The sequence below is a fragment of the Schistocerca gregaria genome, chromosome 5 (genome assembly GCF_023897955.1).
Source record: "Schistocerca gregaria isolate iqSchGreg1 chromosome 5, iqSchGreg1.2, whole genome shotgun sequence".
Classification (NCBI taxonomy): Eukaryota; Metazoa; Arthropoda; class Insecta; order Orthoptera; family Acrididae; genus Schistocerca; species Schistocerca gregaria.
This window is the reverse complement of record NC_064924.1, coordinates 50,750,168-50,777,576: the sequence shown is the minus strand read 5'-3', so window position 1 is coordinate 50,777,576 and position 27,409 is coordinate 50,750,168. Positions and strand designations below refer to the sequence as shown.

General features: G+C 45.5%; 1 protein-coding gene across 1 annotated transcript in view; it reads right to left on the bottom strand.

The window, feature by feature from the left end:
• Positions 1–27,409, bottom strand: part of LOC126272146 (probable cytochrome P450 6a13) — a 153,392-nt gene that overhangs the window by 28,637 nt on the left and 97,346 nt on the right. The window contains exons 3-6 of the mRNA XM_049974763.1: positions 22,249–22,688; positions 20,078–20,250; positions 8,825–9,054; positions 1,239–1,466 (exon numbers count right to left, since the gene is read on the bottom strand). Of these exons, the coding sequence (XP_049830720.1) occupies positions 1,239–1,466; positions 8,825–9,054; positions 20,078–20,250; positions 22,249–22,688 (1,071 nt within the window). The remainder of the gene's footprint in view (positions 1–1,238; positions 1,467–8,824; positions 9,055–20,077; positions 20,251–22,248; positions 22,689–27,409) is intronic.

Sequence of the window (27,409 nt, the reverse complement as noted above, 5' to 3'; positions counted from 1 at the left end):
CATCCAGTGATGCCTGTGGGCTGTGGATGATGCGGCGGCCGGTCGGTACCGCTGGGCCTCGTGGCCTGTTCGGGAGGAGTTTAGCTGTTTAGATTCCTAATCGAACTCTCGAGCTCGATTGTACTAACGCAAAGCTCTACAAATTGCATTAACCTCAGTAATAGCAACGCTTTTTCCATAAAGCGCTTAACCAAGGAAGGGGGGGGGGGGTGGAAGACTATTTTCATACTAAAAAATGGTAAAAATACGAAATTCATTAATTGTCGTTGACTTATACTAACAAAATACTTTTTAAGGCTGCACAGATGTGTTAGTGGTGTCCTGAACATTAAAATATCTTCTAGCACACACTAAGCAACATCAGCAAACTTTCAATAAAGTGTGCTACCAAGGGGGTCAGTTTGTGTTCATTCTAAAAAACAAAATTTCGATAATTCTTTTTCACTTTTATTCACAACATACTTTTTAATGAAATACTGATGTGTAAGTATGGTCCTGAACTTGAAAATACTGAATATGAAGTGCATTGAAGAAATGACTTGTACAATAAGGACTTAAATTTTTGGGTTATGCTTGACTGAAAAACTTAAAATATTTGAGGAATCTGGTAGAAGAATTCATTAAAGACCGCAAACACTTTTTTCAAAATTTTAAAGTACGAAATAACAGACTAGAGTACAATAATTTCAAAAGGTGGGCACAATGTACCCCCCTCTATTCTGTCGCTTGAGCCTTGTCCCGCAGTTACGCAGGGTCGGCCGTCGTTAATCGGATTTGGCATGTTAATGTTTAAGGGGTGGCCGGATGCCCCCCCCCCTGTGACGGAGTTAGTGTGCCCCAACTGCCTGTGTCGAGTGTAATCCATGGAATAGAGCAAATGTGTTCAGAAGTCTCCCAGGCGGAACATGGGGACCAGCCCGGTATTCACCTAGCGGGATGTGGAAAACCGCCTAAAAACCACATCCAGGCTGGCCGGCACATCGGCCCTCGTCGTTAATGCGCCAGGCGGATTCTATCCGGGGCCGGCGCGCCTACCCGAGTCCAGGAAGCAGTGCGTTAGCGCTCTCGGCTACCCTGGCGGGTACAAAGTACCCCCCCCCCCCCCTCCTCAACATGAAAGCATGTAGGACACTAATGATTTGGCTCTTTTTCTTTGTTTTTTCAGTGTAACTTTGACCGGGCAAGTTGGGAAGCGCAATAGGCGCGGACTGTGGTAGAAGAGCCAGCCCAGCGCTCACCGTGCACGACGCAGTGGAGGTAGGGCAGGCCGGCGAGCGCGTCGAAGGGCAGGCGGCGGCCCTGCAGGGCCGCGGCGGCCCTCAGCTCGGCCCTGAGGCGGCGCTGCACGTCCGGGTTGAGCGCCACCTCCAGCAGGCAGTAGGCCAGCGCCGACGCCGTCGCCTCCATGGCGCCCGAGAACATCAGCATCGCGTGCACGCTCGTCTCCACGTCGCTCATCAGGCCCTCTGTGTGGAAAAAAAGCACCTGTCACGTCGCATCAAATACCGACGTATTGTCGCGTGGTCGATAGTTACATGATGGCAGAGGTATTCAACTCAAGGCCCGCTTATATAAACTTACGATAAATTAAATTTTTGATGCTTCTCTGTCACCGATCCATCCAAGGGCGTTTTAAAGGGGGCCGGGGGAGGAGGGGGGGGGGGGGGAGACGGAGGGAACGATCGCCCCCTCCGAGGGTTGAAACTAAATTAAAATCAAATGCTAATTTTTTTAATCTGTGCCAAAGTTAAACAGGCGAATTTAGAGTCTTGATCAGTGGATTTAGTCATTTAATTCAGTATTCCCCAAGCCATCTTATTTTGTGTGCTCAAAAGACTGTACTACCTTCACCAGCGACTTTTGCTCCCCCTCCTATTCGAATTGTGGGCGCCAAATAAAAGTACAGTTTCCCGATCTGCCACAGCAGCACGCTTTGCAAAAATATAATTATCAACAAATTAAGAATTCACTCACTCACTCACTGGTCATACTTGACCAGAGAGTCCATTACTGCAGCAACGTATTTTAGCCATCTGTCCTTGTCTTGGGCTATTTCACAAATTAAGAATTACAGTTTTAAAAGTATTTTATCTGATTTCAGTTTAATGGCCTTAATTTTCTTATCAACCCTGTGTTAACAATAGGCTTATGAGCTTGTTGCTGTGTGTTAGCAATTAGACAGGGTGAGTCACAAACTATTGCCACCAAGCATAACCCCGAAAGTATGATAGGAGCTGAAAAGTTTCTGGACAAAAGTTGCATGGGGCAACGCGGGCCATAACAAGACGTTGGTTTTTTGTTGCTAAGTGGGGTCGATTCAGAGATACGAAGGTCAACTTTTTTTTTTAATGGGATGCTATAGTTTGGTACTTATTTTCTGTAGAGGCCATCGAGACGAATCTAATTGTGTGTAACAGTAGGGTCTTTGACGGTCAACAAAGGTAACAAAGGTGGCATGAACGTGTGCCGGACGCTCATTGTGTTGACACCACATTCTGTTCCTTGTTCCTAAAGGCATATCTTCCAATAACAGACCTAATGTTTCTTGGAGGAATGTGGCGTACTTTCTGCCATTAGGATTTTCTTCGATGACATAGGCGCCTATAATTCTGTCCTCCTGAATCCCATACCACACAGTCACCGACCACGGGGTTTGGTGTGCAACTTCCCGCAGCCAATACGGATTTTCAGTTTGCCCAATAATGCATGCTATGCAAATTAACATTTCCATGGTTCGTGACTGTAGCCTCGTCAGTAAATAAAATCAAATTAATAAATGCGTCTTCCCTCTGAATAGGAAGTTGTGCCCATCGGTAGAAATCAATACCAGTTAATTCTCGGCTGGGACTGATATGGTAAGGATAATATTTATGGCGATGCAGAACACAAACAACACTACTTTGGCTCATGCCAGATTCCCTTGCGATTTGACGCCAACTAACACAAGGATTTCGAACTACTGTGACAAGAGAACCACTTTCCATTTCCTCGTTGGTAACTTTCCTTTGCCGGAAATGTTTCCGATGCATTAAAAATGCAGTTGCTCTCTATTTATCATACAGGTATTTAAATGTATGGCTTGTAGGGGAATACGTTGAGGATACGTTTCAGCATATAAGTCTCTAGCTCTCACTGAATTTCGTTGGCATTCTCCGTAAATGAGAATACATGATTAACATTCGCTTGATTCGACGACATTAGTCTTACCGTTCCTGCCAGTGTTATATTGCGAATAGGTCGAATGGTGTTTACATCTCAATGGTACGTCAGATGGATACGCCGTATTCGGCGAATATTTACTATTTGCGCATTGTACGAGAGAGAAATGTCAGAGCATGTGCTTCGTTAAGCGCCGAAGTTATAAGGAATATCACTCAATCCGTGACAAAGAAGATTGCAGCACTACATTAATGCCAATGTTCATCATTTCGAACTTCGAAATGCACGTTCGTGCCACTTTTTGACCCTCGTTGACCTTAAAAAAAAGGTCAAATGGCACTGAGCACTATGGGACTTAACATCTATGGTCATCAGTCCCCTAGAACTTAGAACTATTTAAACCTAACTAAGCTAAGGACATCACACAACACCCAGTCATCACGAGGCAGAGAAAATCCCTGACCCCGACGGGAATCGAACCCGGGAACCCGGGCGTGGGAAGCGAGAACGCTACCGCACGATCACGAGATGCGGGCATGACCTTCAAAAACCTTACCGTGACACATCATTGGATTCGTCTCGATAGCCGCTATCAGAAAATAAGTACCAAACTATAGCATCCCATTTAAAAAAAAAAGTTGACCCTCATTTCTTTGACGCGACTCCACCTAGCAACATATTAATGGCTCCCGTTGGCCTTTGCAAACATTTGACCCAGAAACTTTTCAGATACTATCATACTTTCAGAGTTATTCTAGGTGGCAATAGTTAGTGACTCACTCTGCATAAAAGGAGTTATTCAGGAAAAGGTTGTGATGCCACACATTCCATGAAATTTAAAACTTTTTTGTCTAACATAAAACATATTTTTGCCATTGTTCGATACTTTTAAGTATCAAAACAGCTTGAAACAGCAGTTTTCTAAAGTTTTTTTTTCCCAAACTTTCACTGGATCTTCTTTCTCTTCTAGGCAACCGCCCCCACCCACAAAACTTCATTAATCCGCCGCCGGGTCCATCCCGCTGTTAACACTGCCGCCCAGGCTGTACTTCAACCCCCAGACTCTCGTTCCTATAACTGGCCAATCCGCCAGACGCGCTAATCTGTTATCTTAGGGCTACTTCAGTTGCAACTGCAAAACTAGAGTTTTGAGATTATAATGGCATTAATTTATGGAAATACAAATAAATACCGTCTTATGTATGTACAGCTGTGATACAGAACGTTTTTGACCGTAGTTCTCATCACTGCAAATTAGTAGAATCTAGAAATCTTCATGTGGATTGCAACTGCTGCCAATGTTCGGTATCTGAAAGTACCGTAATTCTGTTGAAACAGGTTTTTAATATGATATCATATCCATTGCTATAAATAAGAACCACATTTGAACGTGAATAGCTCTATAATGAGCTTTCACTAAATATTTTTACTTTCGTGAGCAATTTCTGCAAATCGGATATTATCGGTACGAATAGTACAGCATGTGATGGCTGAAGCTGCTTCCCTTACATTTCGTAGCTCCGCTCGTTCCCCTCACAGTCTACCCATAGTAGAGAAAGTTCTCCATAACGTGGCTGTACAGTATTACCTGGCCACAATAACTTGGACCCTGTCTCTGATCGGTATGTTACCAGAAAATTTTCAGATGGAACCTAAAAGAAAAATTTGATCATGTATCTTCACTGGACTTTTGCAAGTCATATGAGCCGAGAATCAAATAACCCATGCTCCACAGCCACCTTTCTTAGCAAGCACGTACGTCTGTGGACAGTTGTTTTTTTTTAGTAGAACCAAAATTTCAGATGAAGACCTTGAGAACACCCTGAGAGCGGCATCCACTTCGATCGTACCTGACACTCTTGTATTAGTTTCTCAGATACAAAGTCAAATCTCATATATAAAAGTCTTTTAAAATAAAGAAAAATTCCAATTATCTTATCTGCGGCCTAAAACTACTCGTCTTCTTCCAACGTGATACAGGTAAGCTAAAAGGTTGGAAACCTGTACCTTCGATCATAGATGATGTAGACAGTGCATCACGTCATTACAGTGAAGCCATCATCTTGATCAGCCGACTAGTGGTGTCATCCATTTGCAAGTGACTCTTTTGGGGTAATGTCTTTTTTATTTATTTTAAAACGTCTGGTTCCGTAGGACCAAACTGAGGAGCAAATCTCCAAGGTCATGGAACGTGTCGCTACATGTTACTTCTCTTGCGAGCGGTAGAATCATACTGAGTCAAGAGACATTTGTTGAATGCCAACACTATCTATTCTTCTGCATTTCCACCACTTCAAAAAATTTGACACAGTGATTTGTACTCATGGCAGATAAACCTGAAGATGCGTCTATACTGACGGTGAAGTGATAGTTGCGAATGGAGCACATTCATTCAGCTATGCGCCTTTTGGAATCACCTCATCATTCTTGACTTTTCTATTTTTTATAATTTTTATGAAAATATGAATGATTATTGAGCGCTGAGTGATTTTTATTGTTATCCGCAACATAAAATCCACCAAAAATGGAGCTTCAACTTCAACTGATAGACAAAATCAAGTAAGGCATCACCAATGTTCTGCTTCTGAAGTAGATAACAGTCGCGATTCTTATTGGTTATACGTTTCGTTGCACTTTCCTGAAATGACGCAGAACGTACTCCATGTTTCATGCGCAACAATGTCTCTTCAGTATGAAATAACAGCTGACGTTACGAAACTAGTACAGCTCCATATCCACATCAGCTTTTATGACAGGTCTGAGGGCGGCTTACGATTAAGAAGCACAGCAAGATGACGGCAGACTATACTAAGGTGACAAAACTCATGGGATACTTCCTAATACCATGTCGGGCCTACTTTTCCCAGCGTAGTTCAGTAATTCGACGTGACATGGACTGAAGTCGTTGGAAGTCTCCTGCAGAAATACTGAGCCCTACTGCCTCTACAGCTGTCCATATTTGTGTTGTCGGTGCAGGATTTTGTGGATGAACTGACCTTTCTATTCCGTCTTATAAATGTTCGATGGGATTCAAGTCGGGCAGACTGGTTGGCGAGATCATCCACTCCAGTCGTCCAGAATGTTCTTCAAAGCAAACACACAGAACTGACTTGACATGGTTGTTTGTGAACATGAGGTCAACGAATGGCTGCAGACGATCTCCAAGCATAACCATTTCATCAACGATCTGTTCATCTGTACTACAGGAACCAGCCCATTTCATATAAACACAGCCCCCACAATATGAAGCCACCACCAGATTGCACAATACCTTGTTGACAACTTGGATCCACTGAGCAAGGTGACGCAGTGGTTAGCAAAAAAAAGATGTTCAAATGTGTGTGAAATCTTATGGGACTTAACTGCTAAGGTCATCAGTCCCTAAGCTTACACACTACTTAACGTAAATTATCCTAAGGACAAACACACACACCCATGCCCGCGTGGGGACTCGAACCTCCGCCGGACCAGCCGCACAGTCCATGGCTGAGTGGTTAGCACACTGGACTCGCATTGGGTAGTACGACGGTTCCAAGCCGCATCCTGTCATCCTGATATAGGTTTTCTGTGATTTCCATAAATCGCACTGGCAAAGGCCAGGATGGTTTCTTTGAAAGGAACCATCCTAATCCAATGGGAGCGATGACCTCGCTGTTTGGTCCCTTCCCCCCAAATCAACAAACCAACCAACCAACCAATAATTTGGATCCATGGTTTTCTTGGATCTATGCCACACTTGAACCCTACTATCAGCTCTTACCAACTGGAAATGTGACTCATGTGGTCAGGTCTCGGTTTTCCAATCATACAGGGTTCCACAGATATGGTCACAAGTCCAGAGCAGGCGCTGCAGGCGATGTCGTGCTGTTGGCAAAGGCTAGCGTCGATCATCTGCTGCAATGATCCCAAATTTCGCCACACTTTGTAGGTTTACTTGTCGTATGTCCCACACTGACTTCTGTGGCTATTTCATGCAGTACTGCATGTCTGTTAGCACTGACAACTCTGCTCTCGGTCGTTAAGTGAAGGTCATGGACGTAATGCCTGAAATTTGGTATTCTTGGCACATTGTTGGCGCTGTGGACCACGGAATAATGAATTTCCGAACTATTTCCGAAATAGAACGTGCTATGTGTCTAGTTCCAACTACCACTCCAAGTTCAAAGTCTGTTAATTGTTGTCGTGTGGCCATAATCACATCTACATCTACATCTACATCCATACTCCGCAAGCCACCTGACGGTGTGTGGCGGAGGGTACCCTGAGTACCTCTATCGGTTCTCCTTTCTATTCCAGTCTCGTATTGTTCGTGGAAAGAAGGATTGTCGGTATGCTTCTGTGTGGGCTCTAATCTCTATGATTTTATCCTCATGGTCTCTTCGCGAGATATACGTAGGAGGGAGCAATATACTGCTTGACTCCTCGGTGGAGGTATGTTCTCGAAACTTCAACAAAAGCCCGTACCGAGCTACTGGGCGTCTCTCCTGCAGAGTTTTCCACTGGAGTTTATCTATCATCTCCGTAACGCTTTCGTGATTACTAAATGATCCTGTAACGAAGTACGCTGCTCTCCGTTGGGTCTTCTCTATCTCTTCTATCAACCCTATCTGGTACGGATCCCACACCAGTGAGCAGTATTCAAGCAGTGGGCGAACAAGGGTACTGTAACCTATTTCCTTTGTTTTCGGATTGCATTTCCTTAGGATTCTTCCAATGAAACTCATTGTGGCATCTGCTTTACCGACGATTAATTTGATATGGTCTTTACATTTTAAATTGCTCCTAATGCCTACTCCCAGATAATTTATGGAATTAACTGCTTCCAGTTGCTGATCTGCTATTTTGTAGCTAAATGATAAGGGATCTTTCCTTCAACGTATTCGCAGCACTTGTCTACATTGAGATTCAATTGCCATTCCCTGCACCATGCGTCAATTCGCTACAGATCCTCCTGCATTTCAGTACAATTTTCCATTGTTACAACCTCTCGATATAACACAGCATCATCCGCAAAAAGCCTCAGTGAACTTCTGATGTCATCCACCAGGTCATTTATGTATACTGTGAATAACAACGGTCCTACGACACTGCCCTACGGCACACCTGAAATCACTCTGACTTCGGAAGACTTCTCGCCATTGAGAATGGCATGCTGCGTTCTGTTATCTAGGAATTCTTCAATCCAATCATACAATTGGTCTGATAGTCCATATGCTCTTACTTTGTTCATTAAACGACTGTGGGGAACTGTATCAAACGCCTTGCGGAAGTCAAGAAGCACGGCATCTACCTGTGAACCCGTGTCTATGGCCCTGTGTCTCGTGGACGAATAGCGCGAGCTGGGTTTCACACGATCGTCTTGTTTGAAACCCATGCTGATTCCTACATGCCATTTCCTAATCCTTTGGAACGCTACCCTCTTCTAGAGACCTACGGTACACCGCTGCAAGAAGGGGGACAAGTTCCTTCGCGTACTGTGTGGAAAATAACGGAAACGTTTTCAGAGGAATCACCCGAGCACAAATAGCTCCGCCAACGCACTGCCCTTTTATATCTTGTGTATGCGACACTGTCACCATCTGCATATGTGCATATTTTTATCCCATGACTTTTATCAGCTCACTACACTATGAAGAGACGTGCGACTGTCTGAGGATTGACTCACCATCCCGAAGCTTCTGGAGGTGCGTGGCGATGTCGCGTCTCAGCGTGCAGTCGCCCACCTCTGCGTTGGCCTCGGCCACCCTCTGGACGATGTGCAGGAAGTCGGGAGGCGGCACCGGGCCCTGGGGCAGCAGCCTCGCCAGGCGGGGTGCCATGAAGGACAGCGCCGTGGGAAGGAAGTGCCACAGCGATGGCCGCAGCCGGCGACGCGACCACGCGCGCAACTCCTCCCTGTCGACGCACGCTTACCACTTAGCGCCTCCCCAGCCGCTCCATTACTAGCTACAGGTCCAAGGCTACATGCTCCAATACTGACATATTTAGCGAACAGCTATAACAGTAACAATCCTCCACAAAAGAGGTCCCGAAATGAGACTGCGGGCAGAATTATGTGGTCGGTAGATGCGCAGTCGGCAGGACATGAGTGGGGAGGGGTAGTAGTGGGGGTTGTGGGCAGGCGCGGTAGGGGAAATGCCGAGCGCTGCAGGGGAAGTGCCGTTCTAAGCTGAAGCATACACTCACGTTTTTTGTAGATCTTAACTAAAGACCCTCCATGCCCACACTTAAATGACGATTACTCAAACAGACCCTCTGTCACCTTCCTCTGGTTAATATTTAAAAATATATATGACAGGCTCTCTATCCATATAAGCCAGCGAGGACACAGAATTGTGGACAGTTAGGAATGTGTCTCTCACGGGAAGCGTGCAAGGGTAAAGTCCCTGCAGTCGCACTGCTCATCTGTGTCTTCGGTGGCTCAGATGGATAGAGCGTCTGCCATGTAAGCAGGAGATCCCAGGTTTGAGTCGCAGTCGGGACACACATGTTCAGCTGTCCACATCGAGGTATATCAACAACACCTGTCGGCAGCTGAGTGTTTCAGTTGGTCATCTAATATTTAAAAATATCGAAAAAGAATTCCAGCTCAAAACCCAACAAAAACAGTGATTTACGACGGACATTTCATAATTGTACCCACTAATTTTTGTTTACTTACACATACGTTTTTTTTCTTCAATATCTCTCTAAAGCCTTTGACCCGCAAGGGTAGTCGAGAGCGTTAACGCACTGCTTCCTGGAGTCGGGTAGGCGCGCCGGCCCCAGATCGAATCCGGCCGGCGGATTAACGACGAGGGCTGGTGTGCCGGCTTGCCTGCATGTGGTTTTTAGGTGGTTTTCCACATCCCACTAGGTGAATACCGGGCTGGTCCCCACGTTCCGCCTCAGTTGCACGCGTCGTAGACATTTGAAACACGTCCACACTATTTCACGATTTCCACTCGATGCAGACAGTTGGGGTACACTGATTCTGTCCTGGGGGGGTATGACGTGGCGGCAGGAAGGGCATCCGTCCATCCCTAACACTAACATTGCGAAATCCGTTGTAACCACGCCGACCCTGCGATTGCTGCGGAACTATGGCGTAAGCGAAAGAAAGGAAGAAAGATCTCTTTAAAACCCTTCCATATAGTCTCGCTGCTACTCTATGACTGAATTCTAACATTGCGGAAGCTCTGTTATTCATCCAGGACACCACTTTTGTGCATCTGTCGAATAGCTCAGGTAACAGTGGTACAAAGCTCTTTCAGAGAAAGATCACGGCGTCCACACATAGGTTTTATCAACTTTGGGAACCAGTCGAAGTCTGGTGATCTCACATCTGGACTATTGGAAGGTTGTGTCAACACTTCCCATCGGTATTCGCGGTGCTTTTGGCCTACAACATTGCCGATATGAGGGCGAACACTGCAGTGGAGGATAAGTGGCCTAGCCTTGAGCAACTGAGGTTGGATTTTGTGTCTTTTTCTACGTAGGTTTTACATAGATTTGCATTAATACACTGCTGTGACATTTGTTCCAAATGGGATTCTATCTGTCATGATGGTTCTTTGGTGCTCATAAGCAAAAATCATGATTTGCTTGAGCTCTGACTGACGCATCGAAACTTTTTGGACGTGGAGAACCTGAAACTCTCCACTCACTGATCTGTGATTTCGACTCCAGTTCGAAGTCTCTAATCTACGTTTCGTCAGTAGCGATAATACCTCACAAGAATACTCGAATTTCACGGTCGAATCGTTGTCTGAGCGCGTTTGCAACGTCCAGGCGTTTCTGCTTCTCTTCAGCAGTCCAATAGTGTGGAACGTATCTTGCACAAAACTTTCTCTTGTTCAAATAATTTGTCATAATACGGAATACTGATGCTGGGAGAATTTCTGTGGTTCTTAATGTTCCTCACAAGTCGTACTACCATTTTCTTCTAGCATAACTGTGCTACAGTGTGCTGTAAACTCACCACAAACTTGACTAAATACATTGTGCATTGTTGCTGGGTTTTTTCCACGTAAAGTTTCTATCTTGATCTCTGGTCTTCAGGCACCTTAGAGCCCTGTAGGGTCCATTTCTATCTCTCACAATTTACAATTTTATGTGAGAGCGTACCGAAAAAAAAAAACACGTGCTTCTATCTCAAGTTCGCAACTACATCTGACGTAATTTACATTGTTGATGCTTCAAACAATCCTCAATCGTACCAATCAGGGCATTATTTATTAAATGTCCCTCGTATTTTCTCCTTGGTTGTTAACAATTTGTAACTTTCATAGAAGTGTCAATGGCGAATTTTGAGTAAAAGCTACATTTCTCTTGTTGCCATATTAAAATTCGCTTCTTGTGCCAAAACACAGCGGAGTTTACACACTGTCACCTCATTAAGATGTTGTGCAGACGTAAGAGTATTCTGAAACAGTGCTATATTAAATTTATTAATTGAGGAACTGAGGAAAAGTAAAGTCAGTAACTTATAAAAAGCACAACCTCGGCACAAAGGTAGGCGTGTAATGTCTTCACTTATGTTATTCCAAAACACGCAGCATTTCTTGTTTCACCAGCTACCAATATCCCTTAAAAATTACGTTCTTTCATCAAAAAAAAAATCTGTAGTTATTGGATTAACACAGTACATAATGAAGTTTTGTATAATATCCATATAGCAAAATACTCTCATCTTTGCGTGCTATCATTTGCCAAAATCTCATTTCGGTATCTCAAACTTTTTATGAACTATGAATAATGTGATGGACATTTCGTTCTGGCTTCACCACTGACACGCTCGATCGCAAATGAGTGTGTTAAATCACATCAATTTTCTCGAGATCAGTGACAGAGACCACCACCCAAATGTAAAGAAACCGACAATATCTTAGCTAATATATTTTTGTCATCAGTCTTTTGCCTGGTTTGATGCGGCCCGCCACGAATTCCTCTCCTGTGCCAACCTCTTCATCTCACAGCAGCACTTGCAACCTACGTCCTCAATGATTTGCTGGATGTGTTCCAGTCTCTGTGTTCCTCTACAGTTTTTGCCCTCTACAGCTCCCTTTAGTACCATGGACGTCATTCCTCCATGTCTTAACGGATGTCCTATCATCCTGTCCCTTCTCCCTGTCAGTATTTTCCACATGTTCTTTTCCGATTCTGCGCAGAACCTCCTCATTCCTTACCTTATCAGACCACCTAATTTTCAACATTCGTCGTCAACATTTCAAATGCTTCGATTCTCTTCTGTTCCGGTTTTCCCACAGTCGATGTTTCACTACAATACAATGCTGCACTCCAGACGTACATTCTACGAAATTTCTTCCTCAAATTAAGGATGATATTTAATATTAGTAGACTTCTCTTGGCCAGAAATGCTCTTTTTGCCAATGCTAGCCTGCTTTTGATGTCCTCCTTGCTCCGCCAGTCATTGGTTATTTCACTGAATTTCATATGAAGCAACATATTATCTAATACTCACCAAACGCACAATCAGAATGATCCATATGTTTTCGAGTTTGTCCTACTCAAATGCAAGTATCACAATAAGTATGATCATTAATGAAATGATGACTATGTCATTATAAAGCTGACATAAGTAACGCAAAAATGAAATTCTTTTACCAAATATTTTCTGCAAAATGGTTTGATAGACTGCAGGGCGTGCGCCTCGATTCTGTCGTCGCAGTGTGTCGCTAACAGGCCGAATGCAGCCAATCAGTATCGGCTTCTCCTTCTGAACAAACGAATGAACTTGCCTAGCGCCTTGGACGTAAACTTGTCACTGCGCATCGGTCACCGTATCCTAGGTGAACTCTTAAGAGGGCGTGCAATATTACTTCGCCGCTAGCTGCGCAGAAGGTGCGTTAGGGTAAGGGGCAATTGTATTGGGAGGGGGGGGGGGCGCTCTCTAGCGGACGGAACAGCGCGGTACAGGAGGTGTGTCCTATGTGATCAAAAGTATCCGGACACTCCCAAGAACATACGTTTTTGATATTAGGTGCATTCTGCTGCTACCTACTGCCAGGCACTCCATATCAGCGACCTCAGTAGTCATTAGACACAGTTAGGGAGCAGAATGGGGCGCTCCGCGGAACTCACGGACTTCGAACGTGGTCAGGTGATTGGGTGTCACTTGTATCATACGTCTGTAAGCAAGATTTCCACACTTCTTAACATACCTAGATCCACTGTTTCCGATGTGATACGAAGTCGAAACGTGAAGGAACACGTACAGCACAAAAGCGTACAGGCCGACCTCGTCTGTTGAGTGACAGAGACCGACGACGGTTGAAGAAGGTCGTAATGTGCAATAGGCAGACATCTATTCAGATCCTCACACAGGAATTCTAATCTGCATCAGGATCTACTGCAAGTACTATGACAGTTAGGCGGTAGGTGAGAAAACTTGGATTTCATGGTCGAGCGGCTGCTCATAAGCCATAAATCACGCAGGTAAACGCCAAACGACGCACTGCTCGGTGTAGGGAGCGTAAACACTGGACGATTGAACATTGGAAAAACGTTGTGTGGCGTGACGAATCACGGTACACAATGTTGCGATCCGATGGTACTGTGTGGGTATGGCGAATGACATTGAACGTCATCTGCCAGCGTGTGTAGTGCCAACAGTAAAATTCGGACGCGGTTGTGTTAAGGGCTGGTCGTGTTTTTCATGGAGGGGGCTTGCACCCCTTGTGGTTTTGCGTGGCACTATCACAGCACAAGCCTACATTGATGTTTTAAGCACCTTCTTGGTTCCCATTGTTGAAAAGCAATACGGGGATGGCGATTTGATCCTTCAACACGATCGAGCAGCTGTTCATAATGCGCAGCCTATGGCGGAGTGGTTACACGACAGTAATAACATCCCGGTAATGGTCCGGCCTGCACAGAGTCCTAGCATGAATCCTATACAACACCTTTGGAATGTTTTGGAACGCCGACTTCGTGCCAGGCCTCACCGACCGACATCGATACCTCTCCTCAGTGCAGCACTTCGTGAAGAATGGGCTGCCATTCCCCGAGAAACCTTCAGCATCTGATTGAACGTGTGCATGCCAGAGTGGAAGCTGCCATCAAGGCTAAGCGTGGGCCAACACCATGCTGCATTCCAGCATTACCGATGAAGGGCGCCACGAACTTTTAGGTCATTTTCAGCCAGGTGTCCGGATACTTTTGATCACATAGTGTATTTCTACAGCATAAGCCTTTGCACAAACGCTTACCGCATATAACTTACGTTAGGGCTTGCGAGTCTGTAAAATACCGCAGTAACACGTTATGGCAGTATAATAAATAAGTTGAAAAGCCGATCTATTATTACTAACCTGTGGGTTCAGTATTACGCCGAAACTGAATCAGAGAGGTGGTCAAATTGCCTGTCTTGTACACCTTTCTTTCTTTTTTTCTCCTCTTGCCATGTGAAAATCAGCTTCTTTTCTCAAAACACAGCGCTGCTTGCACAATTTCACGTCACTAAAATGCTAATGCAGCTATAATTGTAACAAGTGTAGGTCAACAACTTACGAAAAGGTCACGCTTGATAAAAAAAACAAGTGTGATTGCTTCATTTATGGTGTTACAAAATCTATACTGTTATTTCAACTGCATCGATAGCCATTGAAAGAAGTAGGTCATTGAAAACATTCGTAGTCACACATACATCACAGTAGATAAAAAAGTTATCCATGTTAGCTAAGTTGCAAAATATTCTCCGCTTTGCATGCTACTATTTGTCAAAAATTTGTTTCAGTATCCCGAATCTTTTGTGAGATCTGAAGGATCATATGAATATTTCACTTCCATTCTCGTTTGTGAAATGGATCGGAAGTGAGTACACTATATACCATTCATATTCTGGACATTGACGATAGATACAGATCTAGTCTCAAGTTTAATGAAATATTCAGTATTTTAGCCCCATTTCGTATGTAGACTAACATGCACCAATCGCAAATTCATTGCGACACCTACTTTTCATTGCACCGAGCGAGGTTCCGCAGTGGTTAGCACTCATGACTCGTATTCGAGAGGATGATGGTGTAAACTCTCGTCCGGCCACTCAGATTTAGGTCTTCCGTGATTTTCCTAAATCGCTTCAGGCAAATACTGGGATGGTTCCTTTGAAAGGGCACGGCATCTTTTCTTCTTGATCCTTCCTAAACTGAGCTTGAGCTCCGTCTAATGTAATGTTACTATGTAATGGAGCATGTTATTTAAATAAATAAGCTTTAATACTTAAGGACAATATTTACTCTTAAACAATCACAATGAACACTCACGCCAGTTATCAGAGAGTTTTCGCGGATTCTTTCGGAAGCAGTATGCCGATGGCAGTTTGTAGCAGCATACAACCCAGTTCTTGTCATACTGAAGCAAAGATGATTTTAGCTCTTGTTTTCTGCCCTTAGTATTACGATATTGTGTGCAGCTCTGTAAGAAAAACACGTGTATAACTTCACGTTGGGGGGAGGGGGGGGAGGGGGGATAGGGAAGGCCATAAGCCAGAAAGCGGCGCCCCCCATCGCCCTTTCCACAAATACGGCAGTGCCGATTTGACCCTTTGAAGATGTGCAGCTTTATGTACAACTGTGATCAATGGCCTTTTGCGGGGCACCCAAATCCAAATGCCCACTTCGTAATCTTCGCTCGTAAACTGGTTCATTCAGACCAGCATTCACTGACAGAAATTCCTGTCGGGTTTGGAACCGACTGCCGAGGAGTGACGCTCATTGTACGCCCTTCACTTTTTACGCCAACTTGCAGGGCTGTGTGTGATACAACACTGCGTATACACTTTGAATACTATGATACATCAGGAAATGGGGCGGTTTCATTCACGGTGTGATCATGGACTAGTCCAAATACGACAGCTGCTCTCTGCCGTTCTATTTCGCTCTTCACGTCTACCTGTCTTACTGTGCTGATTGCATACAACTTACTGGTAGACACACGCCACTTCACACGACCACCTGCTGCCATTTCTACAGCATCCACACTGCTTCATAGCGACAAGCGAGCCATTTTAAGGAGGGTGACTATAGCACATCTGGTAACCGTATTAACAACATTTTGAGTGCGGAATGAAATTCCCACTCTGCGGCAGAGTGTTCAATGATATGAAACTTCCTGGCAGATTAAAACTCTCTGATGGTCCAAGACTCGATGTCGGAACCTTTGCCTTTTGTGGGCAAGTGCTCTGGAAGGTGGGAGAAGTTTGGAAGGTAACAGATTAGGTACTTGCGGAAATAAAGCTGTGACGCTGGGTCGTGAGTCGTGTTTGGGTAGTATAGCGTCCCAAGTGCTATATTAAGAAAAGACTCAAAAAACAGTATTTATAAAGAAGAGACATTTAAAAATTGAATAATATATTTTTATCATGTAGCCGTAAAACTATAATTTCTCTAAGTTTCGAATGCAAAGAAATATAACAAAGTGATTTAAAGAGACAAGATACGCTCTTTTGTTATTTTTTCAGTCGTCTTCACTTCTTCTCTTGTCTTTGTTGTGTGTAGACGGACATCTTTCGACAGCTGGCAAATGTAAGCATATTTGTATGAGTAAAGCAGATAATATAGTGATTCAATATTACTGTGCACTTTTAATTTGTACGAGGTGATCCCGATTTCATGTCCGCCTTCCTTGAATTAACCTGCATCCAAGTAATTTACAGTTCAACAATCGCAGCGGCTGATGCAGCCAACGACGCCATTATGTGGCGATATTAACTTATGAAACCTTAGCGGAAGCGAAATAATCGCCCGCTATTAACATAATATTAATTTTTCTCCACAGCCGCACGACGCTGCACAAAATACGTAGCTTTAAGATTCTTATTTTCAGTACCAAAGACGAGAGCCAGAGCCAGGACTCCGACTACGAGGCAATGGTTAACGGAGGTAAGAAAAAATACTCTCGCGCGTGTGTGGGCCGCAATTGTAATTAATAACTAAAGATCTTTTGCTTTAAAGTGAGCTGACTAGCCGAGGCAATTAATATGAAAAGTTTATTACATTGTTCAGCTTATATGCTCATGTTTTAAGATTCAGCAAGTCTAACATTCATTAACGTAACAAATAATTTGAGATTAATATTGTTAAAAAGGAGAACTTCAGGAAAGCATGTAATCGTAAATCAAAATTAAATGAAATATCATTTTTATTAAGGCCCACCACGTAAGTCGGCAACAATCAAAAATAATAACAATAATAATATATCAAATTGCGACGGCCGACGGACGCGAGAGTAGCTCAGCTAGTAGAACACTTCCCCGCGAACGGCAAAGGTCCCTAGTTAGAGTTCAGTCTCGCACACAGTTTTAATCTGCCAAGAAATTCCAACAGTATGGTTAATCTAGTGGTGAGAGGTTGAGATTTGATTCAGTAATTTACATTTCTTTTTATGCCCATCACGAACAAGCACGGGACCATCATTGGAAGTGATTACCGACCAAGTACAGTTACGTGTATGTTATGTCATCTCTTCACTCACATTTCCAACTATCTTTAATACAGACACAAAGGAATTAAAAACTTTATCTACCGTTGGGCACTGATTTATATCACTGGGGCAAGCTGAAAATTTGTGCCGGACTTGGATTCGAAACCAGGTCTCCTACTTACCAGGCAGATGTGCTCATCACTACGCCATCGAGACAGACTGGACACCAAAACCGTATAGTCTGCCCTAGCATACCCCGTGTTACCAGAAATTCTCAACTTATATCACACATCACATGTCCGAAAGAACAGACACCATGCACATATAATTAAGGCGAAGATGGCGAATCATCCCTTTAGTGCAGATGCACACGAAGCTCGAACTGTTACGAGAGTCGGCGAGATGCAGCTATTAATTAAGCTAATGATCAGGTGCACTACATCAATAGTGTGTGGTATAAGATGAGATTTTGGGTCTTACGGGAGACATCCTAAAATTTTCCATGCAGTTATGGTGACACTGTGTCCAGATGCCATAGTGTGCAGTCAAAACGTCTACCTAGTAAACAGGACACTTGGGGTCGAATCCCTGTCTGGCATAATTTTTCAACTTGCCCCATTGATGTAAGTCCGCAGCACGTGGTCGTGTGGTAGCGTTCTCACTTCCCACGCCCGGGTTCCCGTGTTCGATTCCCGGAGGGGTCAGGGATTTTCTCTGCTTCGTGATGACTGGGTGTTGTCTGATGTCCTTAGGTTAGTTAGGTTTAAGTAGTTCTAGGGGAATGATGACCATAGATGTTAAGTCCCATTGTGCTCAGAGCCCTTTTTTTTTTTAACCCATTGATGTAAACCAATGCCCACGGGCAGCTAATGTCTTTAATTCCTTTGTGAGTTGATTCACAACGGATGCAGGATCAAAATGGTGTCTGTTCTTTGGCGTATGTACGAAAGAACAGACATCACATATACATGGTGGACCATTTTAATCCATAATGGGGAATAACTCGGGATGGAGGTGAGATACAGCAACCTGTTTCAGATAAAAGCTGTTGGTGGCAAAGAAGGTCACGCATTGCTACTAACGGTCGTGACCTTGAACGTGATTTTCAAGATGATTTGGAAGTTAAAGTGATTAAAAAAATAGGAACCCTTATATTTGATACAAGATATGAAAAGAGTGGCAAGTTTTACGTTTAAAATGATTCATTATCCACGGTCATGTCTAGTTAAAAATGGTTCAAATGGCTTTAAGCACTATGGAACTTAACATCTGAGGTCATCAGTCACCTAGAACTTAGAACTACTTAAACCTAACTAGCCTAAGGACATCACACAAATTCATGCCCACGGCAGGATTCGAACCTGCGACCGTAGCGGTCGCGCGGTTCCATACTGAAGCGCCTAGAACCGCTCGGCCACACCGGGCGACCATAGCTAGTTCACTGAAGGTCAAATAAACAAATATGTTTTTAGTTTTAATAGAGATTACTTCAGAACAGATGAGGGACATAGCAAAATACAGTGTTAAATAAAAACTGTAAGGGGCATCCCGAGGAATGAGAGGCGAGGGGACTCATTCAACGACTTCTGAATCAATGGTCTACATTTTATTTACGTTTGTTCCGTTTCGCAAGTGCCACAATAGGATTTATAAGCTGTAGCGTATTTATTTTTGCCAATAAAAACGTTAATTAAAACTTGAAGTTCAAATTTCTGTCTTCTATTTCGAAATCCGACGTCACAAAGAGGAGGTTCCATGGAAAAAGAAAAAAAAAATCACCACCGTCAGCCTTCGAATGACCTTCGGTAATTACCTTTAAAATCGTCGTTATTCGTAATGGTATGTGACCCCTTTATCACCCTTCCAATCTGCATATAACATTGTATTTTGCTATATCCCTCCTTTAATGCCGGCCGGTGTTGCCGTGCGGTTCTAGGCGCTTCGGTCTGGAACCGCGTGACCGCTGCGGTCGCAGGTTCGAATCCTGCCTCGGGCATGGATGTGTGTGATGTCCTTAGGTTAGTTAGGTTTAAGTAGTTCTAAGTTCTGGGGGACTGATTACCACACATGTTAAGTCCCATAGTGCTCAGAGCCATTTGAACCAACCCTCCTCAAATCCGAGTTATTCCCTACCAGAACTAAAAACGATTTGCCTATTTGACCATGACGGAAACTTACCATGACCTTGAATAATGTAACATTTTATACGTAAAATTTGCCTCTCATTTTAAATCTTAAATTAAATATTTGGGTTCCCATTTTAAAAAATCGCTTTAACCTCCAAATCACCATGAAAATCACGTCCAAGGTCGTGGCCATTAGTAGCAACGCATGACCCTCTTTGTCACTCACAACTTTTATCTAAAACATTTTGCTGAATCTCATCTCCATCCCGATGTATTTCTTACTAGAGATTAAAGTGGTCCACCCTGTGTAACTCTGACATACTCGCACAGCCGAGGCAGCTAATTTGCTGTGTTGGCGAGGAACTCACAGTGCCGGGTGGTCTGCGTCCCCTGGAGCCCTGCGCAGGCCCAGCACAGCCTCGGCGATGACTTCAGCGGCGAAGTCGCTGGCCAGGCGGTGCGCGTCGGCGACGGTGGCGCCGCTGCGGGAAGAGCTGGAAGCGAGCCGCCGGCCGAGGCGCTCAGCCGCCGGCTGCAGCGTCTGCACAACACCGTTCGAGCGCGGCCTCAAGACAGCACGCACGCGACACAGCTCATAAAATGACTTTTATCTTATGAATATTTGTATATGTGTTTGGAGATAGAGAGAGATTGATTCTCGATTGAGATTTTTACTTTAAGTCGTAACTGCAGGTCCTCAGGTGCTGTGTCAATACCAGCAATGATGAGATGTGAGGGCAAATTGAACTGAGGCTCACTTTTCTCAGAGTCCCAGAGTCTGCTTGTGACTTCGACCTATAGACACTGCAGATAATCCATCATCTTAAGAGAAACACTTCCACGTGGATTCTCTTTTCGTAAGAAAAGTAAATGACAAAAATTGTCTTCACCTGTTTACCTTGGAAATATACCTAGTTTTGATTTGAGTACTGCTACATGCCTCCTTTCGCACCAACGTCACACTCTGTTCCCTCTGTTTTCCTGTAGTGCCTCTCCGAGGGTCGTGACCATATCGGTTGGATCCTAGACATCTGGAAAACCGCGGTCTGGTCATACGAGTGCCAATTTCAGTTGGTAAGTGCTGATGGTATGGTCTGAGTATGGTGCAGACCCCATGAATGAGGCCAGAGTCCCAGGTTGTCAACATGGCACTGTGCAAGCTAATGGTGGTTTCATAATAGTGTAGGCTGTGTTTACATAAAATCTAGTGGATCCTATGGTCCAGCTGAGCCAAAATGACAATGCGCTACGTTTCCAGGCCACAACTGTTCACCGCTGGTTTGAAGAATATTCTGGACCATTCGAGTGAATGAGAATAATAGAGAGGCCAGTTTGGGCACAAAATACTGCACCAGCAACATTTTCACAATTATGGTCGGTTACAGAGGCAGCATGGCTCAATGTTTCTGCAGGGGCTTCCAGCGTCTTGTTGAGTCCACGCCACGCCGAGTTGCTGTACTGCGCTGGGCAAATGGAGGTCCGACACGATGTTACGTGTTATTCCATGAGTATTGCTCTATTTTTTCCTTTATTGTAATTTTGATACCCGTACAAACAACAGGTAGGCTGGCAGCAGCATTCGACGCTGCTCTTCAGCCTTAGAGTAGACAATGAGAAAACAGGAAGAATACTCATAATTGACATAATGGCGGGTAAAAAACAGTAGACATAGAATACAAAACATGGAGCCGTTCACACTCGACGATAGTCCACACTACAAACTGTTGACACGATGCACAAACGCTGATGAGTTTGATGGCACATGTGAACGATGGAGCATGACGGTGAACACTAAACACAAAACACGACGGCACACACGAGAAACTGTTGGCGATGATCTCCGGCGCGCGAATGTCGACGTAACGTGTGCGACCCCGGGGACCTGCCGAGAGGGGAAAAAGGGTGAGGGGGAGGAGAGGGGAGAGCAAAGATGGCACAGGAGATGGGAGGAGGAATGGTGGGACGGGGGTAGGGGAAGCCCGGGGGAGGAGTGGAGAGAAAGGGAGGAGGGAGGGAAGAGGGAGAGAAGGGAGAGAGGGAGCCCAAAGGAAGAAACATAGGGAGAGGGAGGGAGGGTCAAAGTTGGTGGGAGGGTTCGCTGGAGGGGAGGAGGGCATCATCAAGGAGGGGGGGAGGGCATCGTCAGGGAGGGGGAGCTGGCGGAAGACACCTTAGGAGAGGGTGTGGAGAGTGGAGAGATGGAGAGCAGGTGGGACACTGAAGTACAGGCGCCGCAGCGGACAGGGGCGGGAGACGATGGGAGAGACCTGCGGCTGCGGAGGACCGAGTCTGCGGGAGGTGTAGAGGATCCGTATCCGGAGTGTTGCAACTCTGGGTTTACTGAAAGGAAGTATGAGGGTTAAATACTTCAACAGGAGAGTGAGATTTGAATGCAGTAAGCAGATCCAAAATGATGTGGGATGCAGTAGATATTTGGAGGTGAAGAGGCTTGCACAGGATAGAGAATCATCGAGAGCTGCACGAAACCAGTCTTCGACTGAAGACCACAACGACAACAGCTTTTGTGGAGTTCGCTCACCTGCTGGAAGATGGCGCGCAGCGTGGTGCCGGAGAAGGCGGGCACGAGCAGCTCCCTGGAGCGGCGCCACCGGCCGCCCGCCTGGTGGAAGAGGCCGCGGGGCGGCGGCACGTTGGCGGCCAGCCCGTGGTCGTGCAGCGCGCGCAGCGCCGCCGCCGCCGCCTGCGGGCTCCTGGCCAGCAGCACCGGCCGCCACAGCAGGTAGACGCCCAGCACCGGCGCCGACGCGGCCGCCGCCGCGGAGCACAGCCGCGACAGCTGCGCGCCGATGTCGCGCGCCAGCAGGACGCAGCCCCAGCCGTCGCCGTACGGCGGCAGCGGCCACAGCTGCGGCACGCCGCGGCGCCGCCAGTAGCTGAACCACCAGGCCGACGCGGCGGCCGCCGACAGCACGGCGCCCGCCGACCACAGCGCCGGCGCCGCCGCCAGCGTCACCACCACTGCGTGCAACGGGCATTTATAACATGGGCCTCACACGAACTTATATTTTTTGCAACTTTCAGTCCTACGTCTTAAGACCCTTTTAGAGACTATACATGTGGTGTCTCTTCTTTTGGACATCATTCTGATCCTGCAGCCACTATGAACGACGAAGTGCAAGAGCGGGTTCGGTTGTAGGTTCGTCAGCCGCGACTGCGTTCTTCGAAACAGGAACTGATCGTCTAGTCCCCAGTGGGACAATGTCTTAACGCGTGAGGTGATGACTTTTGAATGATGCTATTCCAAGGTCCCGTTGTGGTGGGTCTTCAATTTTGATTTGACTGTCCGTCATAGAGACATACACATCAGACAATATTTACAGGATGACAGTTACTGAACTATGTGAAATAAATCGTCATAACTTCTAAACGGTTTGCTTTAGGACTTTCACACTGCATGTTTGGCCACCGGGCGAGATGGGAATTAGTATCGCTTGATTTAGCCACGAAGCCCACTTTCATTTGGAAGGGTTCGTCAATAAGCAAAACTGGAGCATGTGGGGGAATGAGAATCCTCATTTCGCTAACGAGAGGTCTCTTCACCCGCAACGGGTGATTGCGTGGCGCCCAACGTCAAATCACAGAATAATCGCTCCCATATTTCTTGATGGCACGGTGACCACCGAATAGTGCGTGAAGGGTTTGGAAGACGTTTTCATTACCATTATTCAAAGTAATCCTGATTTCGACAAGATATGGTTCATGCAAGACGGAGCTCGACACCATCGAAGCAACAGAGAGTTTGATGTCTTGGGAGAGCACTATGGGGACCGTATTCTGGCTCTGGAGTAACCAGAGGCCACTTGCATAGGCCTCGATTGGCCGCCACATTCTCTGCATCTGAGTACATGCGACTCCTCTTTGTGGGGCTGTATTTGAAGACAAGGTGTACAGTAATAAGCCCAAAACAAACGCTGAGCTGAAAAAAGCCATTCTGGAGGTCATCGACAGGATCAATGTAGTGAAACTTCGGTGGGTCAAGCAGAATTTCTCTATCCGTACCTAAATCCGAATATCTGTAGTGACGTTTACATGTTCAATAAAATAACTGTACGCCGTGGTTTGTACCTAATTTACGTTTTTTATATAGTTCATTAATTGTCACCTTTCTATCTTGCTTCCATTCTGTGTCACATAACATCGAAAATTATGTTTTTCTTTCGACAGATATAATTTTTTTCTAGTTGAAACAATTTTAATTAAAAACGTATGTCTGTTTATGTTCTTAGAATGAATTTCCACTTTGCTGCGGAGTATGTGCTAAACTGAAAGTTCCTGGTAGATAAAAACAATGCACCGAGAGATTCATTTCTTCCACACCCGCTAGTTCTGGAAGTTAACCAAGAAAGTTCTGTGAAGTTTCAAACTTAATAAATGCCGTACTGGCAGAAATAAAGCTGTGAGGACGGGTCGCAGTCGTGCAGGGATAACTCAGTCGGTGGAACCCTTGCCCATGAAAAGCAAAGATCGCAGGTTCGTGTCCATATCTGAACACAGTCTTAATCCGCCAGGAAGTTCTTATTCAAGTGTAGTGTAGAGTTTTTCCTAGGCCAGGTGTCCCAAAACATTCGGTCTGTCTTTGGAGAACATACTAGCAAGGAAAATATCAAGTCGTCATGCAAGTTTTGAACTGTGTCACGAAACCAAAGTAAACGATAAAATAAAGATGGAGCATACATGAAAGCACAAAATACATTCTTACAACGTGGGTGAGTGTGGCGAGAATAGGTTAACTTCGACATGTTAGCAGACGACCCCAAGGTTCCCTGTTTTTGCGGTTGCGCAGTCTGCAGCATACGTAGTTTTTAGAGCTCAACACTTGATACAGTCCATCGATCACTGACGTCACCGACCTACTCGTGGTGTCTTTGGCTGTTGATCCTTTCGCAGACAGGTGACACGCACCTACCACGACTAGTCGATTCTGACACAAAAGTCGCTCGTGTGGTTCAAATGGCTCTGAGCACTATGGGACTTAACATCTGAGGTCATCAATCCCCTAGAACGTAGAACTACTTAATCGTAACTCACTTAAGGACATCACACACATCCATGCCCGAGGCAGGATTCCAACCTGCTACCGTAGCAACAGCGCGTCGCTCGTGTGAAACAAGCTATACGGTGGCGGATTGGCTGTTCGAGAACGTACATTTTGCGCTTATCAGTCAAAAGACTCTTCCTAGTTTAACATCTTTTTATTTACTTCATCTCTTTATTTTGACTGAGATGAAGCACTTAACTGACCACTTTAATATATTTTTTTACTGGTTTACGTATGTCTTTTTCAGAGATATTTCGATTTCTGCTCAAAAACCACGGCTGATGTTGTTTTTAGAACCCTGTTGTAAACAAATGATGGTATAATACTAAACCAAGATATCTCTGGTGTACACAAATTCCCATCCGTTACATTTATATCACTTCTCTGTGCACAGTGTTTGCAGGTCAAACACTGGAATATCACAGTCTTTGCAATACGACGGACGTTCTCAAAGTAAGTTTCGTCATAGTTTTTCAGACAGAAACTTTATTGCCAAAAACAAATACACTCCTGGAAATGGAAAAAAGAACACATTGACACCGGTGTGTCAGACCCACCATACTTGCTCCGGACACTGCGAGAGGGCTGTGCAAGCAATGATCACACGCACGGCACAGCGGACACACCAGGAACCGCGGTGTTGGCCGTCGAATGGCGCTACCTGCGCAGCATTTGTGCACCGCCGCCGTCAGTGTCAGCCAGTTTGCCGCGGCATACGGAGCTCCATCGCAGTCTTTAACACTGGTAGCATGCCGCGACAGCGTGGACGTGAACCGTATGTGCAGTTGACGGACTTTGAGCGAGGGCGTATAGTGGGCATGCGGGAGGCCGGGTGGACGTACCGCCGAATTGCTCAACACGTGGGGCATGAGGTCTCCACAGTACATCGATGTTGTCGCCAGTGGTCGGCGGAAGGTGCACGTGCCCGTCGACCTGGGACCGGACCGCAGCGACGCACGGATGCACGCCAAGACCGTAGGATCCTACGCAGTGCCGTAGGGGACCGCACCGCCACTTCCTAGCAAATTAGGGACACTGTTGCTCCTGGGGTATCGGCGAGGACCATTCGCAACCGTCTCCATGAAGCTGGGCTACGTCCCGCACACCCTTAGGCCGTCTTCCGCTCACGCCCCAACGTCGTGCAGCCCGCCTCCAGTGGTGTCGCGACAGGCGTAAATGGAGGGACGAATGGAGACGTGTCGTCTTCAGCGATGAGAGTCGCTTCTGCCTTGGTACCAATGATGGTCGTATGCGTGTTTGGCGCCGTGCAGGTGAGCGCCACAATCAGGACTGCATACGACCGAGACACACAGGGCCAACACCCGGCATCATGGTGTGGGGAGCGATCTCCTACACTGGCCGTACACCTCTGGTGATCGTCGAGGGGACACTGAATAGTGCACGGTACATCCAAACCGTCATCTACATCTACATCTACATCTACATCCATACTCCACAAGCCACCTGAGAGTGTGGGCGGAGGGTACCCTGAGTACCTCTATCGGTTCTCCCTTCTATTCCAGTCTCGTATTATACGTGGAAAGAAGGATTGTCGGTATGCTTCTGTGTGGGCTCTAATCTCTCTGATTTTATCCTCATGGTCTCTTCGCGAGATATACGTAGGAGTGAGCAATATACTGCTTGATTCTTCGGAGAAGGTATGTTCTCGAAACTTTAACAAAAGCCCGTACCGAGCTACTGAGCGTCTCTCCTGCAGAGTCTTCCACTGGAGTTTATCTATCATCTCCGTAACGCTTTCGCGATTACTAAATGATTCTGTAACGAAGCGCGCTGCTCTCCGTTGGATCTTCTCTATCTCTTCTATCAACCCTATCTGGTGCGGATCCCACACTGCTGAGCAGTATTCAAGCAGTGGGCGCACAAGCGTAGTGTAACCTACTTCCTTTGTTGTCGGATTGCATTTCCTTAGGATTCTTCCAATGAATCTCAGTCTGGCATCTGCTTTACCGACGATCAACTTTATATGTTCATTCCATTTTAAATCACTCCTAATGCGTACTCCCAGACAATTAATGGAATTAACTGCTTCCAGTTGTTGACCTGCTATTTTGCAGCTAAATGATAAGGGATCTATCTTTCTATGTATCCGCATCACATTAGACTTGTCTACATTGAGATTAAATTGCCATTCCCTGCACCATGCGTCAATTCGCTGACGATCCTCCTGCATTTCAGTACAATTTTCCATTGTTGCAACCTCTCGATACACCACAGCATCATCTGCAAAAAGCCTCAGTGAACTTCCGGTGTCATCCACAAGGTCATTTATGTATATTGTGAATAGCAACGGTCCTACGACACTCCCCTGCGGCACACCTGAAATCACTCTTACTTCGGAAGACTTCTCTCCATTGAGAATGACACGCTGCGTTCTGTTATCTAGGAACTCTTCAATCCAATCATACAATTGATCTGATAGTCCGTATGCTCTTACTTTGTTAATTAAACGACTGTGGGGAACTGTGTCAAACGCCTTGCGGAAGTAAAGAAACACGGCATCTACCTGTGAACCCGTGTCTAAGGCCCTCTGAGTCTCGTGGACGAATAGCGCTAGCTGGGTTTCATACGACCGTCTTTTTCCAAACCCATGCCGATTCCTACAGAGTAGATTTCTAGTCTC